Here is a 21,490-nt window from a genome sequence, read left to right as displayed (position 1 = left end):
GATCCTTAAGTAGTTGCTATGGATGGATTTTTTTTTCTTTTTTACAGTAAAAAAAAAAAAAAAAAAACTTACAAGGGGCGCCTGGTCGTCGTGTGGCAGCTTGCCATCGAGACAGAAGTAACACTTGTCCAATGGCTTCCAATCTTCCGGTGGTGGGCTCGTTCTCCGATTTCCAAGGAACACGTTCTCTGAATTCAGTTCCGTCTCCTTGATCGAATTGTTTGTCACTGATGTTGAATTCCCATGAATTCCTGGCTCCTGTAGTTCCTCCTCTTTTTTTACCCTCAACAAACCCTGTGTCACTTGTATTCGCTCCAACGCGACTCCTTCTATCCGTTCCTGATGAAAAAAAAGAGAATAATTAATAATTAATAATAATTTTAAAAAAAAAACAGATATAAAATTTATTTACCTTGGTCCCTTCCGTATCGTTGGGTTTGGTCGGATCCTCGTCCCTGGAGGTTCGATCGTTTTCGTTGAGGTGATTGGAGGACTTGTCGTTCTCCTGATTGGGCTTGAGTCTCTTTTCCGCCTCGTCCTCGGCTTCCTCTTTGTTGCCGTTCTCGTCGTCTCCACGAACTCGTCTCTTGATTGAGTTGGTATTGTTGGTGACTATTCCACTCTCGGTATGATCGAGCTCGAGCTTGACGCGATGCAATTCCTCCTGATCCCGTTGCTCTGAATGATCCGATTGATCCTCCTGTGTGGAATGATGATTCGAGAGGATTTTCGGAACAAGCAGCTCCTGTTTTATTTGAGCTGGCAACACCTGGGGACGCAGGTGGGACACCTGATTTAATGTCGCTGCATCGATATTGCAACCTGTTGTTACAGTTGGATATAGCCTCTGATGAAGGGCTTGTTGTTGTTGTTGTTGCTGCGTCGTCGTCGTCGTTGTTGTTGTCGTCGTTGACGATTCGCTGCGAGTCCCGGTGTACAGGGTGTCCTGGTATTGCTTCCATCTCCTACGGCCCATCAACTCCTCCGCTACCCGCTCCAGACCTGCGACACCACCACAACTACTTCAAACAATGATGTGAATTTTTTCTTAAAATTAAATTCCCTCTTTAATTCTTTTTTTTTCTAATCAAAATATTATCCTAATAATTAATTATTTACAGGAAATTTTGTTAAAAATATTTTTAGATTTTTTTTTTTTAAATATTTTTGAATATAGAAAAAAATTCGGAAAATTTATCTGAATAATAATTTATTATTATGATAAATCGTACACGAGAATTTTTCCATCATAATTGATAAATATTTATTGAAAAAAAAATTAACGAGCAATATTGCCAATTTGGTGATATGAAATTTTTTTATTTAAAAAATGAAATAAACTTCAAAGTATAAATTATTGAAAATACTGTTTTTAATGCTGATTTCTTCAACTTGGATTAAAAATTAATTGGGCTTATCTTTTAATCTACAATTTAATAAAAATTAATTTCCCTTCTTTTCCACGAAAATTGATAATATACTTTTATATCTATTTTAATCAGTTTACCTAATCTTATATTTAATTTGCAATAATTTATTTCTAATGAAACTAACTTTGATTGGACATTGGAATTTTAAAATTAAAAATAATAAAATAGTTATAATAAATTACTAATAATAAAAAATAATAATAAATAATAATAATTCCCTAAATATAAATAAATTAAAATAATAAATAAATTGTTTAAATAGGTTCAATCAAAAAATTTTAAATTTATCGTAATAATAAATAAATCAAGTTAAATGTTCCCCTTTTCTCAACTTCGTCTTTGAAAATAGTTTCATAAAAAAAAAATTGAATTTATTAATTAATCTTGGAAAAATTGACAAAATCATTTTCTCAATATAGGAAAATATTATTGTATTGTCAAAAATATCCATTTTTAGCAACAAATATTAGATGAACGTAAATTAAATCGTTAAATCCATTTGCATTTGTCACGTAACTCACGTCCTTTTTAATATTATTTAGTGGACATCTTCAAGTGGTCTTTAACGACTTGTCATTCTCTTGTCTTCAATTGATAATGCCAATTGAAATTGTAAATAAGAAATATTTTCATTATTTTGACCTACAATTTTTTCTTTTTTTTTTTGTCGAAAACTTGTTCAAATTTACAATTACAATTATCAGATTTTCGAAATCTGTTTGCAACAGAAAACTATTTTTACTGCTTTATTAATAGCAAAAAAAAAAAAAAATCTGATTAATTATGTAAGAACAAAAATTACAAAGGACAAAATAAATTTCCAAATCTGTTTTCAATTTTTCAATAAACAGTAGATTAAAAAAGAAAAATTTTTTAATAATTATTGTGATTAATTAAAAATGGAATATTTAATAAATTTTTGTCTGAATTGAAAATTTATTTTACCGCTTCGTTAAATTGATGAATGTTATAATTGAACCAATAAGATACATGGGGTAAAATTCTTTGGGTTATATACATATATATATGTATTTATTTTTTCAGCTCTGAATAATTCGCGCAATTTCATGTCGCGCATTGTACACGTGCTCTATAATTTTCGAATAATTTCCCGCAATGCGACGTATTTCGATAATTTCAGGTCAATATTGCAAGAGAATTAGCAAAACAATGACTATGTTTCAACTGCGGTGGGATTGAAATCTGACCAGTTGGTTCGATCATTTGACTGTAAAATACAAGGAAAAATTGTTTCAATCAAGGTTCTAGGACAAGTGATACATGAAATTTGAATCTATTTTGCATCTGAATCGTGAATTTCTAACTGATATGCAGTTTCCATTTAATAAATAAACTTCATGATATTATTTTAATCATATTACATAATATCAAAATTATTTCGATAATGAAAATTGTCAATGTAAATTGATATTTCCAGATAGCAAAAAGAAAACTTTAACTTTGATTTGAAATTTTTTTTTTATTGTTTAAAAATAATTTAGCTTGTAGCAATTTTTTTTGCGATAGAAAAAATTTCTATTATTTAGAAAAAAGTTTTTGTTGAATTTTTTTTTAATTGAATAATATAGGTGATGTGCTCTGAAGAAAGAGGCTTAATTATAGCAGAAAATTATAGGTTATGTTTATGATAGTTCCTTTTTAATTACGTAAAATCAAAATCAGTTTTTATGTATTTGTTTATATTATATAATTATTATCTATTTATAATTATATTATTGTTTATATTTCTATTATTGAGAGTTGATCCTATACACCAAAGCATCATAAACATAATCTATAATTTTCTGCTATATGTATTTTTACATCATAAACATAACCTACAATTTTTTTCTATTTATTAGGCCTAAGCAGAATGAAACCTCTAATCTTAAATCTTAAGTTTTTACATGAGAGAGAAAAGGACAAAAGATATTTCTATCCTTTTCTCTCTCATGTAATAGCTTAATAGATTTACGATTAGAGATTTCATTCTGCCAGTGTTGCCAAGTTAGTGGTTTTCCCACGAAATTTAGTAAGATTTTGGTCCTTCAGTAACATTTTTAGTAGGAGAAATATTTTAGTATCTTTTTTTTTCTTTACTGGTTTTTTTAGTGTTTTTACCTAAATGTAATTTTTTCTACGTAAATTCTATCTGAAGTATTAAAAGTGTGGTCACTAAGTTTAAACTATTTAAGTGAACTTGATTGGTTACACTGATGGCGATTGAGCAAATGTTCAGACTGGGCCAATCAAAATTAGTCACACCAGTTCTATAAGAAAGGATGCTCTTCTACGTGCCAAGCCCTGCACTGCTGTTTAGTACAGTTTATTCGTGAAGTTTATTTTATTAATGCAATGTCTATTCCATGTTCTTAAGTTCATAAATTTTATAAATAAATTGTAACTGGAATTAATATTTAAATAAATGAAATTCCAAAAAAATGTCTATCATTGCAATTTAGTACACATATGTATTTTTACGTGTAGATTACAGGAAAAATATAGCGAGACCGATTGGATTTGATGGCTACGGGCTAGAAAGGAAAGAAATCGACTTTTTTCGAAAAAATTGCACAAAATGACCCTGTCCAGTTATTTATAATTTATTTCTATATAAAAAAGAGGTTATTATTGTCGGGTGTACACGGAACCCTCGAATTAATCGGTCACTTGTCCGATGTTTTTTAGGTTGTGTCGCCTGTTTCTAACTGTATATGTATATATATATTTATAAATGAAAAAAGGAACTGAATAAGCGTCTTCATCGTTTTTTTTTCTTCTGAATCTTATTTTGCGATAATAGTTAACCCGCGATGATTGGATAAGAATGTGAGCATTAGTTAACTGTAAAAAGCAATTGAGGGCCTCTCTCACGTAACGTTCTGGACGATGAGTTGAACGAGAGTCTCGGATCTCGTGTAAGCTCCGGATATACGTTGGCAATTATCGTGTGAATCGAGCAATCACTGGTTCGTCGTTATATATACATGTATACCTATATATATATATATATATATACAGGCACCCGGCATGGCACTGGCACTGCATTAGCACGACGACGATGGCACGCGCCCCGATTCAAATAGTCACGCACTTGTGCACGTGTGGGTTATAAACCAGATTTTCATTTATATAAATATAATAAATTCTACACAAATTTTTACTAAAAACCCTGTGTGAAAATTTGGAATGATTCTTTAAATTTTAAAACACTATAGATTATCAATTTAGATGATAAAAAATTACGCCTAGTGGTAGAAATAAATCTACTAATTTTTTAGTCATGTAACATAACCTAAAAATCAGATTAACTAATGAATTAGTAATTTTTGACTACAAAATAAATAATTACTGTTACTAATTCATTTAATAAACGAATCGGTGACTAATTCAGATTTAGAGAGTATAATTTATTCATTTTTCGAATATTGTTAGAAGGTTATTGTATTTTATAATAATTTTAATTTGTTTTAATTATAAATTGAAGAAAAAAGTATATTTAAGAGAAGTATATTTTACTAGATAAATAATAATTAATAATTTTTACATTGCTGAATGCTAAAATTGTAGAAGTTTAAATTTTTAAAATGTTTATTTACATCTTTATTTATTAGAATTGTAATATATTATTTTATGTAATTATTAACATTTTTATTGTTCGATATCTTTCTATAGGTTATGATAACAGAACTAGTTGCGCACGAAGATGCGCATTTACGAACACTTACGCCTAATGTCGGTATAACAGATAGCTATATATACAACAATTTCAAAATTTAACGAATTTTGAATTTTTTTTTTATTTTTTTTTATAAAATATTTGAAAGTTTCTATTGTACTTTAAATAATAATCTAAAAAAGGTCTAAAAGACCGCTATATGGCAGTTTAAAGGTTAAATAGTAAACTTTAGTGATTTCGTCAATTTTTTTTTTCACTTAACAATTTTATTAACTAAATTCAAATTATTATTAATCTTTAATTGTCAGAAAAATTAGAATTTTTTTTTTAAATTTCTCATCTATTTATGAGGATTGATTTTGTCGTCGACACGACCACCGGACAGTGCAGGTCATTAGGGACAGAACGCTATGTATTTCTGGAAACCATTCGTGCCATTCCGACCAGTACGGAATTCACAAATTAAATTGCTCCGATGCCCGTGGAATCGGTTCGGTGCATTATACGGACGAGCGTTTGGCGAAGCACGACGCGATCTATTGGTAATTGAGCATGAGCCATGAGAGAGGGGGGAAAATGGACTTGATCTTTCTTCACTTTTCTTCTTATGATTTTCTAGAAATTGATCATTTTTTAGAAGTTTCTTTTTTCAAAAAGTAACTGAAAATTCGATTTCTTTTTATTTATTATAGCGATGCGCAGCTTAATTTAATCTTAAATTTTTGTTTGTATTTTAGTTTTGACTTAATTTTAAGGTTATGTTTGCCGAAACCAGCGCCATTTTGGTTTATTAGTATTTTGCACTAATTTTGAGGTTATGTTTTAACCTAGTGCCCCTAGCGGTTTCTTGACCAAAACATAACCTTAAAATTAGATCAATTTCTAGGTCTAGAGGGGTTTGAGGTTAAAATTTTAGTTTACTTTGTATAATTAAAAAAATTACTTTTTTTTAAATCATAATAAAAATAAGTTATTTACAAAAAAAAAAAAAATTGCTTCTATATAAAAAAGCAACTACTTAGCTATTTTTCAGAATTGTACTTGTAATTTATAAACGAATCGATAATTTTTCTCTACTATAAATAATTGAAGTTTAAATGTTGATACAATCATTTCGATTTAACGACCATGTTGTGTTAGTTTCTGTCTTGATGATTTGTCCTTTTGTCTTTTTTTGCATCATATATACATATATATAGTTTTATATTCGCATCAGTGTTTGTATTATTATATGTTTGTTAAATGCATCGATCAATTTGTTATCCAGAGCGCGCATCGACTTGTGCCCTATAAAATAATCCATATGGTTGTTTTGACAATTCTATATACACCGAAAAAAATTAAATTCCAATTTGAATTTTTTTAAATATTTAAATAATAATAATAATAATAATAATAATAAAAATAATAAAAATAATAAAATTAATAATAATATATTAATTATAATAAATGAATTATTAAAATAATAATAATAATATTCTCAATGTCAGAAATTTTTTCGGTATCAAGATTTGCCCTTGTATGAATTTATATATATATATATATATTACTATTCTCCCATTCAGTTTTCATGTCATCTCTCACTTGACCCTTTTTCCGCCCACTATCAGCCAACTTTGGATTCATCCCTTTTTCGAGTTTTCCCAACACGTGGAATATATACTTTGGTATTCAACTTTATGTAAATAAATTCTCGGTCGATAAAATAAATTGAGATGAATAATGCATTCGTTATTTGTTGATTGGGAAAACTTTTTATTCTTTTCTTATATGTATTTATATATTTTTGATTCTGTAAAATCGTTACACTAAACAGCGTATATTGATATTTTTTTTCGTATTTTATTTTTCAATCGCTGTGACTTAATCATTTTTGTTTATTCTTAAAACAATAGTTAAAAAATATTGAAACAATTAAAAAAAAAAGAAGTTGGTATATAAAAAATAAGAAAGTAGTAACAATTTTTTACTTTGAATATTCTACACCCAGAGAAAAATTATATTTAAAGGAAATATATTTTATTTGAATTAAATAAACGTATATTAGTCTCAGCTTTTTATTTGTTTTAAATAAAAAATTTATTCGACATAGGTAAAAAATATATTTGAGCCAAATAAAATTTTATTTAAACCAAATAAAGTGCTGAGACAAATATTATATCTTTTCTTTGGAGGTGTTAATAATAAAAGCAAATTAGTTTTAAAAGTTAGTTATAAATATAAAAAAGTTGATATAAAAATATTTACAATTATTTTTATATAAACATGTTATGTAAAATTAAAAAAAAAATTATTCATTTTTTTTTTAATTTTTCAGAAAATTGAGTCTGAAAATGAAATAGTTTTGCGAAGGTCGATTAACTGCCGGATGCGCGGTTGATTTGAACGGTGAAAAATGATGATAAAAAAAATGGCATTGGAGGAGAGGTGATGGACGTTAAAGGTATAATAATGCCGTTTATGCGAATGCGCACATGAAAAACATCTGAATAAATTATTAGTGTTTGTCAAATGTTTCGAAGCAATAGTGACGCCTGTTGCCGGCAGACGTTACTATAAAACATTATCACACCAACACACACACGTATATAGTGTCATCTTCAAATACAAATTCAATTAATACACATACACACACACAGATTGCAATTAAAGTCTGTTCATTATTCAAAACACTCCAGTTCTACATAGAGTTTGTAAAATATATATATTTTTCCCCCTCATTTTCTGTAAATGCGTTTTATATTAAAAATATGTTAATTTTTTTTTCTTTTTTTTTTTTTCGCTATATGAGTCAATCAATTTTTCTTATTAATTTTTATATCTATTTTCATGATTCGATAATTAATTTAAAAAAAAAAATTGATAGAATTTTTTACAATATTTTTTATGAAAAAATTTATTTATTTCATTTATTATTTAATTTACTGGATTTTTTTGGTTAATTAATTAAATTTTCTGGAAATTCTTAAAATTTATTTATATTCGCAAATAGGTAGAAATTCTCTATTTTTTCTCTCGAATTCTCGTTTTTTTTTCAAATTCTGCAATTTCAATTTTTCTTACAGTTTCTTCTTTTCTAAGATGACTTTCTATTTCCTCGATTTTCTTTTTATTTTCAAAATTTTCGTTCTTAAAGCAATTTTTCGCCTCAAATTCTCGTTTCTAAAATTGATCAATTTTTTTGTAAACTGGCCACTATATTCTCAGTTTTTTCCACAAATTTTTCATTTTATTTTGGGAATTTTAAAAATTCTTTATTTTATTTTCAATTTTTTTTTTCATAGTATTTCCTTAAATTAGGTAATACATAAAAAGCAACTAATAATTTCTATATTTTATTTATTTATTATTTAGTTTTCAAAATAAATAAACAAATAAATATTTATATAATATTAACATAACAGATTATTCGAATTAATTAAATTTTTTTCTCAGTATATCTTGAAAATATTTAAAATTTTAATTAGTTTAATTTTTAATTAGGCAAAAAATTATTTATTTTTAATTTTTGAAGGTTATAGCATAATTTAATAAATTTTATTTTTTTATTAATTTAATTATAATTAATTATTTTTATTTTTTACTGTCAATTATTTTCATTAATTACGAGAAAAATATTTATAAATAACAACTATTATTAATTTATGTCGATATTTCACTTTCATTGAGTGAAGAGAATTGTTTGTATTAAGTTATTAACATATTTAAAAGTTTTTCTTGATAAGATAAAACTGTTTAAGTTACTTATAAAGATTACCCACTTTAGATATATATATATATATATATAGGTATATATAGCGGTAAATTGTGAATGATTTTATGAATATATTCAATTTGCAGGAAAACGAAAGTTTTTATTTTTATAAATTATAGTGTTTTAATATATTACCTAATTCAATTTTTTTCGATACACAAAAAAAAGGAATTGCTTACACATGCTAAATGATGTTTGTTATCGGATCTATCAAAATTAGTAACCACAGCTAAATTTTTTGCTATGACAACGAAAAAGTTTGTTGTGATAAACAATAACAGTCTAAATTTTTAAAAATTTACTTCCACAGCAAACTTCTTTGACCCCAACAGCAAATTTGTTCGCTTTCCCTATATTATAGCTAACATAATTTGATGTAGTAGCAAATAATTCGCTGCCACAGCAAACTTTTTCTATGCGTGTATATTATTTTATTTATAAAAATATTATTCGTCAAACTATTTTCTAGATACACGGAAAAAAAGGAATTGCTTACAGATGCTAAGTGATGTTTGCTATTGAATCTATTAAAATTAGTAACCACAGCTAAATTTTTTTTGCTGTGACAACAAAAAAGTTTGCTGCGATAAACAATATCAGTATTAATTTTTAAAAATTTACTGTCACAGTAAATTTTTTTAACACCCATAGCAAATTTATTCGCTGTCCCTATATTATAATATAGGAACAGCGAACAAATTTGCCGTTGGGTTAAAAAAATTTTGCTGTGACAGTAAATTTTTAAAAATTAATACTGATATTGTTTATCCTAGCAAACCTTTTTTGTTGTCACAGCAAAAAAAACTTAGCAGTGGTTACTAATTTTGATAGATCCGATAGCAAACATCACTTTGCATCTGTAAGCAATTCTTTTTTTTCTGTGTATCTAGAAAATAGTTTGACGAATAATATTTTTATAAATAAAATAATATACACGCTCAGAAAAAGTTTGCTGTGGCAGCGAACTATTTGCTACTACATCAAATTATGTTAGCTAATAGGGACAGCGAACCAATTTTGCTGTGGGGTCAAAAAAGTTTACTGTGAAAGTAAATTTGTAAAAATTAATACTGATATTGTTTATCACAGCAAACTTTTTCGTTGTAATAGCAAAAAATTTAGCTGTAGTTACTAATTTTGATAGATCCGATAGCAAACATCATTTAGCATGTGTAAGCAATTCCTTTTTTTCCGTGTATCTAGAAAATAGTTTGACGAATAATATTTTTATAAATAAAATAATATACACGCTCAGAAAAAGTTTGCTGTGGCAGCGAACTATTTGCTACTGCATCAAATTATGTTAGCTAATATAGGGACAGCGAACAAATTTGTTGTGGGGTCAGAAAAGTTTGCTGTGAAAGTAAATTTTTAAAAATTTAGACTGATATTGTTCATCACAGCAAACTTTTGTGTCGTCCTAGCAAAAAAATTTAGCTGTGCTTACTAATTTTGATAGATCCGATAGCAAACATCACTTAGCATCCTGTAAGCAATTCCTTTTTTTTCGTGTAAATAAATAATGTAATAGTTTTTAAAAAATTACAAATATTTTCACCAACAATTGTTTTTTACTTAACTTTAAATATTTAACAAAAGGAAAAATTAATCTAATCAAGCGAAGAATAAAATCTATTTTTGTTGTTGAGAACAATGTAACTTTAGAAAACTAAAATCTCATGAAAATCATTTACAATCTTTCGAAGAAGGTTACATATATATATATATATATATGTCTGAAAAGAGACTTCGCAACACCAAGATCGAACTACTTTCGTATTCTTTTTCCCGAGCATCAAAGTCGCGTTGCGATGCGCATATGAAATCCTTTTCTCAAGTAAATATCCGTGTTCTTTGTCCGAGTTTCTCGGGGAGTTAATAACACCTTCTCTATTGGGGATTTTATCCCCGCGTTGTATATAGTCGTCGCTTATAGGCGTCTCTCAGCCTAATTGTTTTTTTTTTAGAATTAATCATTCACTCTTGGACTTTGCAACCTCATGAATATTCTAAACCAGTGTGCGCGCTCTCGTGGTGTGTCCTCTCTTTCTCTCTCTCTCTTCTTCTCGATCGATGAAAAGCTTGACATTCGATCGCGTTGCCTTATCCGGATCGTGATCTGAATATCATCAAACTAGAATCGTGAGATTTGCTCTTTTCCACTTTTCTGATCGGTTTTTTTTTTAAATTCCTTTTTTTTCTTTGTCATTCTTTATGCCATCTTATCTCTTTTGTATGTATATATATATCTGTGACGCTCCAGAAGGGACTGTCAAAAAATTATAGGTTATGTTTAGAAATTTTAAAATGAAAATACACAAAGACGTTTAACTCGTAATGTAAACTAATAATATTTAGGTCTTTATTATACATCCAAAATATTCAATAAAAACTGATTTTAGTTTTACAAAAACAATAATAAATATAGTTCAAGTATAAAACTGTCGTAAACATAACCTAATATAATTCATTTGCTTCTAAGGTCCCTTTCTTCAGATTGCGTTACATTTTCATTTTATGGAAATTCATTTGTCATCATTATTTTTGAGCCGAATTTTCATTTGTTCAAATTATTATTTCATATAATTTCCCTATAACTGATTTTTCATATTTTTAGAATTTTTACTTAGCCGAAAAATCATTTACCAGAATTTCTAATTGATAGAATTTTAATTTGTCCGAAATTGCAAAAGGGCCGAACAAAGGCAGAAAGATTCGGCGCGTTTTTTAAAATCAACCAATCAAAAATTATCCATAAAATTGTGATTGGTTGATTTTAAAAATCGCGACGAATGTTTCTGTCTTTGTTCGGCCATTTGCAATTTCGGACAAATTAAAATTCCATCAATTAGAAATTCTGTTAAATGATTTTTAAGTAAAAATTCTGTATAGTATTAAAAATTCTGTTATATGGAAATTATATATCAAATAATAATTCGAACAAATGAAAATTCATCTGAAAGAATAAAATGAAAATTCTATGCAATGAAATTCTAGCCAATAAAAATTCTTCAAAATGCCTATTACGTTAAATATGAAAATTCGAGCAAATAAAAATTCTGTGAAGTGATTTTTTTGGTTATATAAAAATTCTGTAATATAGAAAATCGTTTGGATAAAAATTCTGCAAACTACTAATTCGAAGAAACAATAATTTGGCTCAAAAATAATTATACTATCTATTAATCATAGATTTTAGCTTTAAACAATTTTTAATAATGTAAAATCAGTTTCTATTTTGGATCAAATAATGGTTTTTTTTATCAAATTTTGTGTATTTTCATTTTAAAATTCACAATAAAAATTTTTTTTTTTGAAGTCCCTTTTTCTCGTTTTTGTTTTCATCTGCTCCGAATTGTCAAATTTCTCTTCAATTTCAACTTTCTGGCAAAACCTTCAAATCATCGGCCTTGGATGCTAAATAACGTCTATCAGTCATTACTGGTTGTTGTATAAATGCAGGAGAAAAAAAAACCGACTGCCTTTCCTTAGATTTTTCTTTGACATCAGATAATAATCGTCGAGGTCGTCTCGATGCGATTCAGGAAGTGGAAAAAAATCGAAAATTCCTGCTTTTCATGAACATCGAGTTTTTATCGTGCAAGAGAAGTTTTTCATGTTTTTTTTTTTTTTTTTTTTTTTTTAATTTCCTTGTGAAACTTATAACAAGTCCATAAGATCTGTCTTTGACTTCTATATATATATATAAACTTTACCAAATAATTCACTTAACTATATAGTTGCGCTTTACTTTTATAGAAACTTTACTTTTAATTCGGTAATTTTTAGAAACGTATAACTTGTTTCAAGTTTCGGTTAATTATTTGATACCTTTCGACTATCTCTGTTTGCCAATCAGAGAAGAGAAAAGAAAAACTCTTTTCTTCAGTTTTCTTAACGAGAGATCTTTTTTTTAATTTTGCTTTTTTTCTTTTTTTTTTGGGACAAAAAATTAGTGAGTATTCGTTGAGTAATTCGAATTAGGAGAAATTTTTATTACTTTTTAGTAAAAAAAAAAAAAAATTACTAAAATTTAGTAGAAATTTTGACTAATTTTTAGTACAAAATTCCAATTTGATCAAACTACTAAAGTTTACTTTAGTTGGATTTTATTACTAAAATTTTAGTAAGAATTAGTCAATTTCTATTGATTTTTAGCAAAATTAGTTGAAATTGACTATATAAACTAATTTTGCTAAAATTTAGTAAAAATTGACTATAAAAGAGTAGAAATTTTAATTAATTTTTGATAAAATATTATTTAATCAAGTTATTAATAGTTAAATTTATTTTAGTTTATTTTAGTTTGATTTTATTACTAAAATTTTAGAGTAAGAAATTGTCAATTTCTATTAATTTTTAGCAAAATTAGTTGAAATTGATTATATAAGCTAACTATCAACTGATTTTGCTAAAAATTAGTAGAAATTAACTATTAAAAAGTAGAAATTTTAATTAATTTTTGATAAAATATTATTCAATCAAGTTATTAATAGTTATTAGTTTTTTTAAAAAAAAAGTTTTAGTAGAAAATAGTAATTTTAGTGAAAATTACTAACAATTAGTAGTAATTTTCACTAATTTTTAGTAAAATATTTCCATTTGATCAAACTACTAAAATTTACTTTAGTTTGATTTTATTACTAAAATTTTAGCGTAAGAAATTGTCAATTTCTATTAATTTTTAGCAATATTAGTTGAAATTGACTATATAAGCTAACTATCAACTAATTTTGCTAAAAATTAGTAGAAATTAACTATTAAAAAATAGAAATTTTAATTAATTTTTGATAAAATATTATTCAATCAAGTTATTAATAGTTATTAGTTTTTTTAAAAAAAAAGTTTTAGTAGAAAATAGTAATTTTAGTGAAAATTACTAACAATTAGTAGTAATTTTCACTAATTTTTAGTAAAATATTTCCATTTGATCAAACTACTAAAATTTACTTTAGTTTGATTTTATTACTAAAATTTTAGCGTAAGAAATTGTCAATTTCTATTAATTTTTAGCAATATTAGTTGAAATTGACTATATAAGCTAACTATCAACTAATTTTGCTAAAAATTAGTAGAAATTAACTATTAAAAAATAGAAATTTTAATTAATTTTTGATAAAATATTATTCAATCAAGTTATTAATAGTTATTAGTTTTTTTTAAAATAAAATTTTAGTAGAAAATAGTAATTTTAGTGAAAATTACAAACAATTAGTAGTAACTTACACTAATTTTTAGTAAAATATTCCCATTTGATCAAATTTCTAAAGTTTACTTTAGTTTGATTTTATTACTAAAATTTTAGGAAGAAATAGTCAATTTCTAGTAATTTTTAGCAAAATTATTTGAAATTGACTATAAACTAACTATTAACTAATTTTGCTAAAAATTAGTAGAAATTGACTATAAAAAAAGTAGAAATTTTAATTAATTTTTGATAAAAAGAATTTAATCAAGTTATTAATAGTTATATTAGTTTTTTTTTAAAATAAAGTTTTAGTAAAAAATTACTAAAAATTAGTAGAAATTTTTCACTAATTTTTAGTAAAATATTACTCTTTGTTTTAGTAATATCTTCTTACTAAAATCTTAGTCAAAAATGACTAACTAGTAGAAACTTTTATTAATTTTTAGTAAAATTATATTTTATCAAATTATTAAATTTTACTTAATTTTGATTCAATTACTATAAAGTTTTAGTGAAAAATAGTCAATTTTACAAATTTTTGACAAAATTAGTTGAATTGACTATGAAAAAAGTAGAAATTTTTTTAAATTTAATTTTTAGTAAAATGTTATTATTACATTTAGTAAAAATTTATCCCGAATGGATATATTGTAAATATAGTCTGACGAATAGTAGAACAAAAAAAAAAGTAAATCGTACAAAAAATTCGGCTCATTAAAATGCACACGAGTTTAAAAAAAATCAAGGTTAAACATATATCAGAATTTTTAATGACGAGAGAAAATTCATTGAATTTGACTGGAAAATAGACGAATAATAATTGATTTCCCCCATCTACATTTTTTTTCTGAATCATACAATGTACAACCTTCGCATTTATATGAGGTCATAGAATGACGATACACTAAAGGAGTTTGAGGAAGTTTTTGAATATTAAATTCCGCTTAAGATGACATAATGCACATCACATATTTTTGTACAACGAACAAAAAAAAAAAAAAAAGTAAATAATTCATTTTTCTTTTTTTTGCAAAAATTAATACCAATTCTATAATCGAAAAAAAAATTGATTTACAATAATAGTGGAAAAAAAAGGAATTATCATTAAAAAAAGATATATAAATCAATCAGAATTAATTATGATCTCTCTATATATATAATTTGTTGAATAAAATTGGGAAATGAAATTTTCCATTTTTTACGCTCGATCAATGCCAAAGGAAGATAATTAAAAATTGTTCAGCTGCGAAAACGAAAACTAAAGAATGAACCGCGCGATAACCCGATTGAACGCGCCGGTGAGTTTTTAGTGGCTTCTTTCAAACAAGCGAGGGTCATATTCAACAGTGACATTTACCCCCGATTACGTATCAAGATAACTGCATTTCATGATCACATTATATAAAAATAAAAAAAAAAAACTAAATAAAAGAAAAAAATAAATTATATTTGTAAAAGATGAAAAATCAAGATATATAATCTTGGAAAATTTTTAAATTCACAATTTTTTTTTTTAGAAAAATAAAAATTTTAACAAGAAAATATGTATTCTAAAAATTGTTATACCAAAAATTAAATTTATTTTGGTGAAATTATTTTTACTCTCTAAATCTGAATTAGTAAAAATGTTTACTAATTTAAATTAGTGACTCACTTTCTGCTTTAGAATTAGTTAAATTTTACTAATTTTTAGTAAAAGTTACTAATAATTAGTAAAATTTTACTAATTGAGAAGCAAAAATTGAGTCACTAATTCAAATTAGTAAACTTTTTTACTAATTCAGATTTAGAGAGTATATTACGTTTTTTTAATTTTTAAAAACATTGTTTTAATTATTTCTAATTTAATATAATAGAATTAAAAATTAAATTCATTTTGGTGAAATTATTTTTATATTACGTTTTTTTTTAATTTTTTAAAATATTGTTTTAATTATTTCTAATTTAATATAGAATTCTAATTAAATTAATTAATTACTTTTGATAAAAAGTAAACTAAAATACAAGTAGGTATTTTTTAATATAAATAAAAAATTCTTGATCTCTAAATTATGGAATTAGTATATATTTCTAGACTATTTTAAGTCAATGAAAATTTCTACTAATTTTTAGTCAATTTTCACTAAAACTTAAAAAGAAAATATCAAATAGATATATTTAGTATACTTAATTCAAATAAATATTTATTTGATCTAAAAATAGTTTGGTTTATTTTAATAAATTTTTTTTCATTGAAGAAAAAAAATTGAGCCAAATAAATTTTTGATTAATTCAATCAAAAATTCGTTTAAATGCAATAAATTAATTGATTCAACAAAAATTTAGTTTTCAAAAAATTTAATTTTAAACCAAATTTGATGGATTCAAACAAATTTTTTTCTGAGTGAATTATATTTCTTATATTTCTTTTTTTTCGGTAAAAATAGTGAAATTAGAGTGAGGTCATTTTTAAGGTGAAAAATTAACTCATTAAGCAAGTAACTCACGAAGAAAAATAAAATTGAAAAAGCAAATTTAGTGTGGCTGCGGGTGAAAATGATGGAAAATAAGTGGAGAAAACATGAGCGGCGAAGGAAGTAGGATCTTGCCTATCATTACGGATATATATACGAACGACGTCACGTCGTATAGGATGCAGCCTCGTGAAACGTAAAATGAAAAACTGCTGGTGTAAAATGGGGGGATGCAAGAAACGTGAGGAAACTAAAGGAAATAGAAGAAAAAATACTGGCGAAAAAAAAGTGAAAGAAAAAAAAAAAGTAGTGAAATAATTCTAAAGAGTAGAGAAAAAAAAACAGAAGTGGTTAAAGATACACCAAAATTGTTGGTGCCAAAAGGTTGACAACCTGTTACCTCCTCTGTGTAATCGAGGAGGAAATAATCTCTAGGAGTGGTTGGCTCGAAGCCAAAATAACTTTCTGCTCGAGGAGTAAGTCTTTACTTTAGACTATTGCCTCGAAAATTCTCTCTCTCTATATATATATATATATATATATATATATATATTATATAATATATATTATAACCTTCCTCAGGGGTACATTTTATATATCGAAATGATATTCCATCAAGAAAGTTTCTTTTCAAAAACCTTGTTACTTATTCCTCAATATAATAATTCTCGCATCTATTGGCATTTTCCGCACTCAGAAATCCTATTTTACTTTCTTATTACTGTAATCGGAATCCTGATTAAAAAATATTCTTTTATTCGACTCGGCTTATTTTGCGATTGAATACAATGTTATTTATATATACAACATCATAATAATAGAAAATACAAAATGAAAAATGAAGAATTTTTAATCTAACTGGATTTCATTGATTGTGACGATGCATTCCCCCTATATATATAGCAATATAAGGATTCTGCAAGGAATTTTTATATAGCGATATATATTTACATTCGAAATTTTTTTTGAAAATTCTATATTATTATAATAAATTTATCATAGTATTTGTCATTTATAATTGAAAATCTGATTTAGAAAATTATATTATAAGTATATAAATAATATAAATATAAAATAACTATATTTATTAAAATGGGGTGTATGATTATCCCAGAAAAATTATTAGTGAGAATTTTCATTTTCAACAAATTTCATTGCATGTAATTATTTTTTACACGAATTTTCATTTTTCGAATTAACATATTTGTCAGAATTACTTTTTAAACAAATTTTCACTTTACATATTAATTATATCGAAATTTTATTTGGCAGAATTCTTAAAACGCCAAATTTTTATTTATCCGAAATTGTAAATGGCCGAACAAACAATCGATTTCGACCCGATTTTTAAAATCAACCAATCACAATTTTATGGATAATTTTTGATTGGTTGATTTTAAAAATCGCGCCTAATCTTTCTGTCTTTGTTCGGCCATTTGTAATTTCGGACAAATGAAAATTCGGCGTTTTTTAAGAATTTTGCCAAATAAAATTTCGATATATAAGAATTATGTTAAGTAAAAATTTGATTAAAAAGTAATTCTGTCAAGTGTTAATTGGAAAAATGAAAATTCGTGTAAAAAATAATTATATGTAATGAAATTCTTTAAAATGAAAATTTTATATAACTAATGATTTTTATGGGATAATCATGCGCCCCATAAAAATATATTCATAAAAAATATATATTTATAAAAATGAAAAAATAATTTTATAGAAATTATTTTTCTAAATTCTACTCTCTAAATCTGAATTAGTAGTTTTCTATAATAATGAAAGAGTGCGGATTCGTTTATCAATTGAATTAGTAACAGTTTTTGCCTCCTTTTTAGTAAAAATTACTAATTGCTAGTACTCTCTAAATCTGAATTAGTAAAAATGTTTACTAATTTGAATTAGTGACTCACTATTTGCTTCTGAATTAGTAAAATTTTACTAATTTGAATTAGTGACTCACTATTTGCTTCTAAATTAGTAAAATTTTACTAATTATTAGTAACTTTTACTAACAATTAGTAAAATTGAACTAATTCAGAAGCAAAAAGTGAGTCACTAATTCAAATTAGTAAACATTTTTACTAATTCAGATTTAGAGAGTAGAAAACTACTAATTTATAGAGTAAGTCGTATTTTTTACTATTTAAAATTAGTAAGCCGATTTACGTTCCATGAATTAGTAGTTTTCTACTAGCAATTAGTAGTTTTCTACCAAAAAAAGAGGCAAAAACTGTTACTAATTCAATTGGTATGAAATAAATTTTAAAAAATGATTCAGTTTTCGATCAGAAAGTGTCACGTTTTGCCCAATTTAAAATAGGGCTTTGATGAGACGTTAACCAGTTTTCCTAATTTGAAGAAAATGTAAACTAATAGTTTTCAAAATTACTAATTAATTACTAATAATTGCTATATTAATAAATTACTACTAACTACGATTCTCAATATTTTTAATTTTAGGTATCTGCACGGAGAAAAAAGATTTCTTTTATAAAGTAACTTTTACTACTTTCAGAGTAAAACTGGACCAACTCGAAGTTTCTGCGCATCTCTGGCAATTTTTACTCCAAAAATAGTAAAATTTACTCTAAAAATAGTAAAACTTACTACGGAAACAGTAAAATTTACTACAGAAATAATAAATTTTACTATTTTTGGAGTAAAAATTGCCAGAGATGCGCAGAAACTTCGAGTTGGTCCAGTTTTACTCTGAAAGTAGTAAAAATTACTTTTTCTTTTTCTCCGTGTGACTACAACTCCTTGACAAAACCCTAAATAGTTTTTCTATAATTTAAAATAGGGCTCTTGTAAGAATCTTGCCAGTTTTCCTAGTTTTAAAAAATGTAAATAAGTTTTTAATTTATTTTACTACTTTTCTTATTTTTTACGAAAACTGGCCAGCCCCTGATTAGTTTTCCCTGAGTAGGACATAAATCAGCTCATGCAGAAATTCGACAACCTGGCCCTGACTTGGTTGAAACAGGGAACTCGATCGGGGCCAAACTAAGCCCTAGTTGGGCCTCCTATTTTTATCGATTTTAATCGGGCTGAAATAGGGCTTTTTCTGTGGCCCCGATCGGATTCTGTGTTTCATGCGTGATTTTGGAGCTTCCCGACGTGGGCCATGCCAGGGCCCTTACAAAATTTCTGCACGGGAGGAACTGTTTTTGACAGAAATTGACTTGTTCTGACCTATTTAAAATGGAGTTTTGTTCAGATCCTCACCAGTTTTCCTAGTTTAGTTAAATTTATGTCTAAATTCGAAAAGTCACTATATAGTTCAAATTAGTTAAAATTTTGACCAAAAACCTGTGTAGAAATTACCCTACCAGGGCCCAAGTAGGGAATGAAACGCTGATCGGGGCCAAATCAGGGCGACTACAAAATGTAGATTTTCTAATCAGGGCCACATCAGGCGTGGCGTTTCATTCCCTAATAGGGCAACCTGATCCGGCCCCTATTTGGGCCCCGGGCAAAATTTCTGCACGGAAAACGAAAAAATTATTTATCTAAATTTGAATCAGATTTAGAGAGTACTTTTCATTTTAACTGAAGTTTCAGTTATTTTTTGAAATTTACTAATATAATTAGTGAATATGCAAGCAATAGAAAATAACTAGTGTAAAACATTAATTTGTATAAAACATAACCTTTAAAATTAACTATTAAATTAGTAGATTTTGTGGCCGCCGCCATATATTTATATTACTGATTCAATCAGTAATTGATATTTTACTAATTGAATCAGTAAATTTCTACTAAATTAGTAGATTTCTACTGCTAATCAGTGAAATATGACTGATTCAGATTTACAGAGTACTGACTGAATTAGTAAAATTTCTACTGATTCAGATTTAGAGAGCAAATTAGTTAAAATTTTTTCGTAAAAAATAAATGAATATTAAAAACAAAATTGATTATATTGACGTATATAACAGGTATAATAATAGCTTATATATGAAATATGCATATAATAAATGTTCATGCAAATATTCGATTGCACAAAGTGCGTGCATATATATATATATATATATATAGTGATCAGGATACCTCGACATTATCCCACGGGTCGATCTCGCGACATTGAACGAGTCAATTTTCAACATCTCATCATATTGCAAAAAAAAAAAAAAAATAAAATTGACTGCAAAGAATTCGGCTAAGAAATGAGGCTATGTTGAACGAATAGGAATCGGAGAATAAGGAGCGTGAAGAAGAAGAAGAAGGGGAGGAGAGGATCCGTTCTCTTACATCGTCCTCCAGGCGCCGAGGATAGCGGCACCATTCCTCGATTCTAAATCGAATGGCCTCGAGGGGCCTCAACCAATGGAAGCCTAGCAATTTTTAGAATAAAGTGAGAAGAGACCATCATACTTTTAAAATCTCTCTCTCTCTCTCTTTTTCTCTTTTTCTCTTTTTCTCCCCTCGATATTCTCTTGGTCCCATCGTCACTCGGCAAGGACTCTAATCGTTCGGCAAATTCAGCCAATGGCAATTCGGCTTAGACGCGAGAGTGTATATAGAACGTGTTTCAATGTTCGGAGTTAGGAAATGGCAGCACCGAATGGTGGGGATTCTGTGCGAGTGCCACGAACGCAAGGCTATTCTTTGTCCCAAACCAAACTCCGCGTGTTCTTTATTCTCGTGGAACACGCTTAATTTTTATGCCCAAAAAAAGAAATCTCAATCTAAGTCACGATAAATTTCGTCATTTTATTGCTAAAATTTTACTATATATACTCTTATTGTCTGAATTATAGGTTTTTTTGTGTATAATTATATAGTAGTAAAAAAGCACGCGACTTTTGAGGAAAAATTACTATTTACTAAATTGCTATTTATTAAATTATTTGACTTTTTTTTGCTGTAAAAATAGATTTGTTAGTTTTTCATTTAGAAAGAAAGTTTCTAATTAGAAAAAAGCAATAATTATATACTGTAAATATACTATAAATATAAATAATTGTAAATAACACTATAATGTAAATA

General features: G+C 26.4%; 1 protein-coding gene across 8 annotated transcripts in view; it reads right to left on the bottom strand.

The window, feature by feature from the left end:
- Nucleotides 1–21,490, bottom strand: part of LOC127279175 (mushroom body large-type Kenyon cell-specific protein 1) — a 189,345-nt gene that overhangs the window by 28,812 nt on the left and 139,043 nt on the right. For all 8 annotated transcript variants that reach the window (XM_051301384.1, XM_051301383.1, XM_051301386.1 and 5 more), the window contains 2 exons: nucleotides 413–1,002; nucleotides 73–339 (listed from right to left, as the gene is read on the bottom strand). In XM_051301384.1, coding sequence (XP_051157341.1) covers nucleotides 73–339; nucleotides 413–1,002 — 857 coding nt within the window. The remainder of the gene's footprint in view (nucleotides 1–72; nucleotides 340–412; nucleotides 1,003–21,490) is intronic.

The sequence above is a fragment of the Leptopilina boulardi genome, unplaced genomic scaffold, assembly GCF_019393585.1.
Source record: "Leptopilina boulardi isolate dan_hultmark-lab unplaced genomic scaffold, ZJU_Lbou_2.1 LbouV2_214, whole genome shotgun sequence".
Lineage (NCBI taxonomy): Eukaryota > Metazoa > Arthropoda > Insecta > Hymenoptera > Figitidae > Leptopilina > Leptopilina boulardi.
The sequence above is the reverse complement of the archived record's forward strand: the minus strand, read 5'-3'. Positions and strand labels throughout refer to the sequence as shown.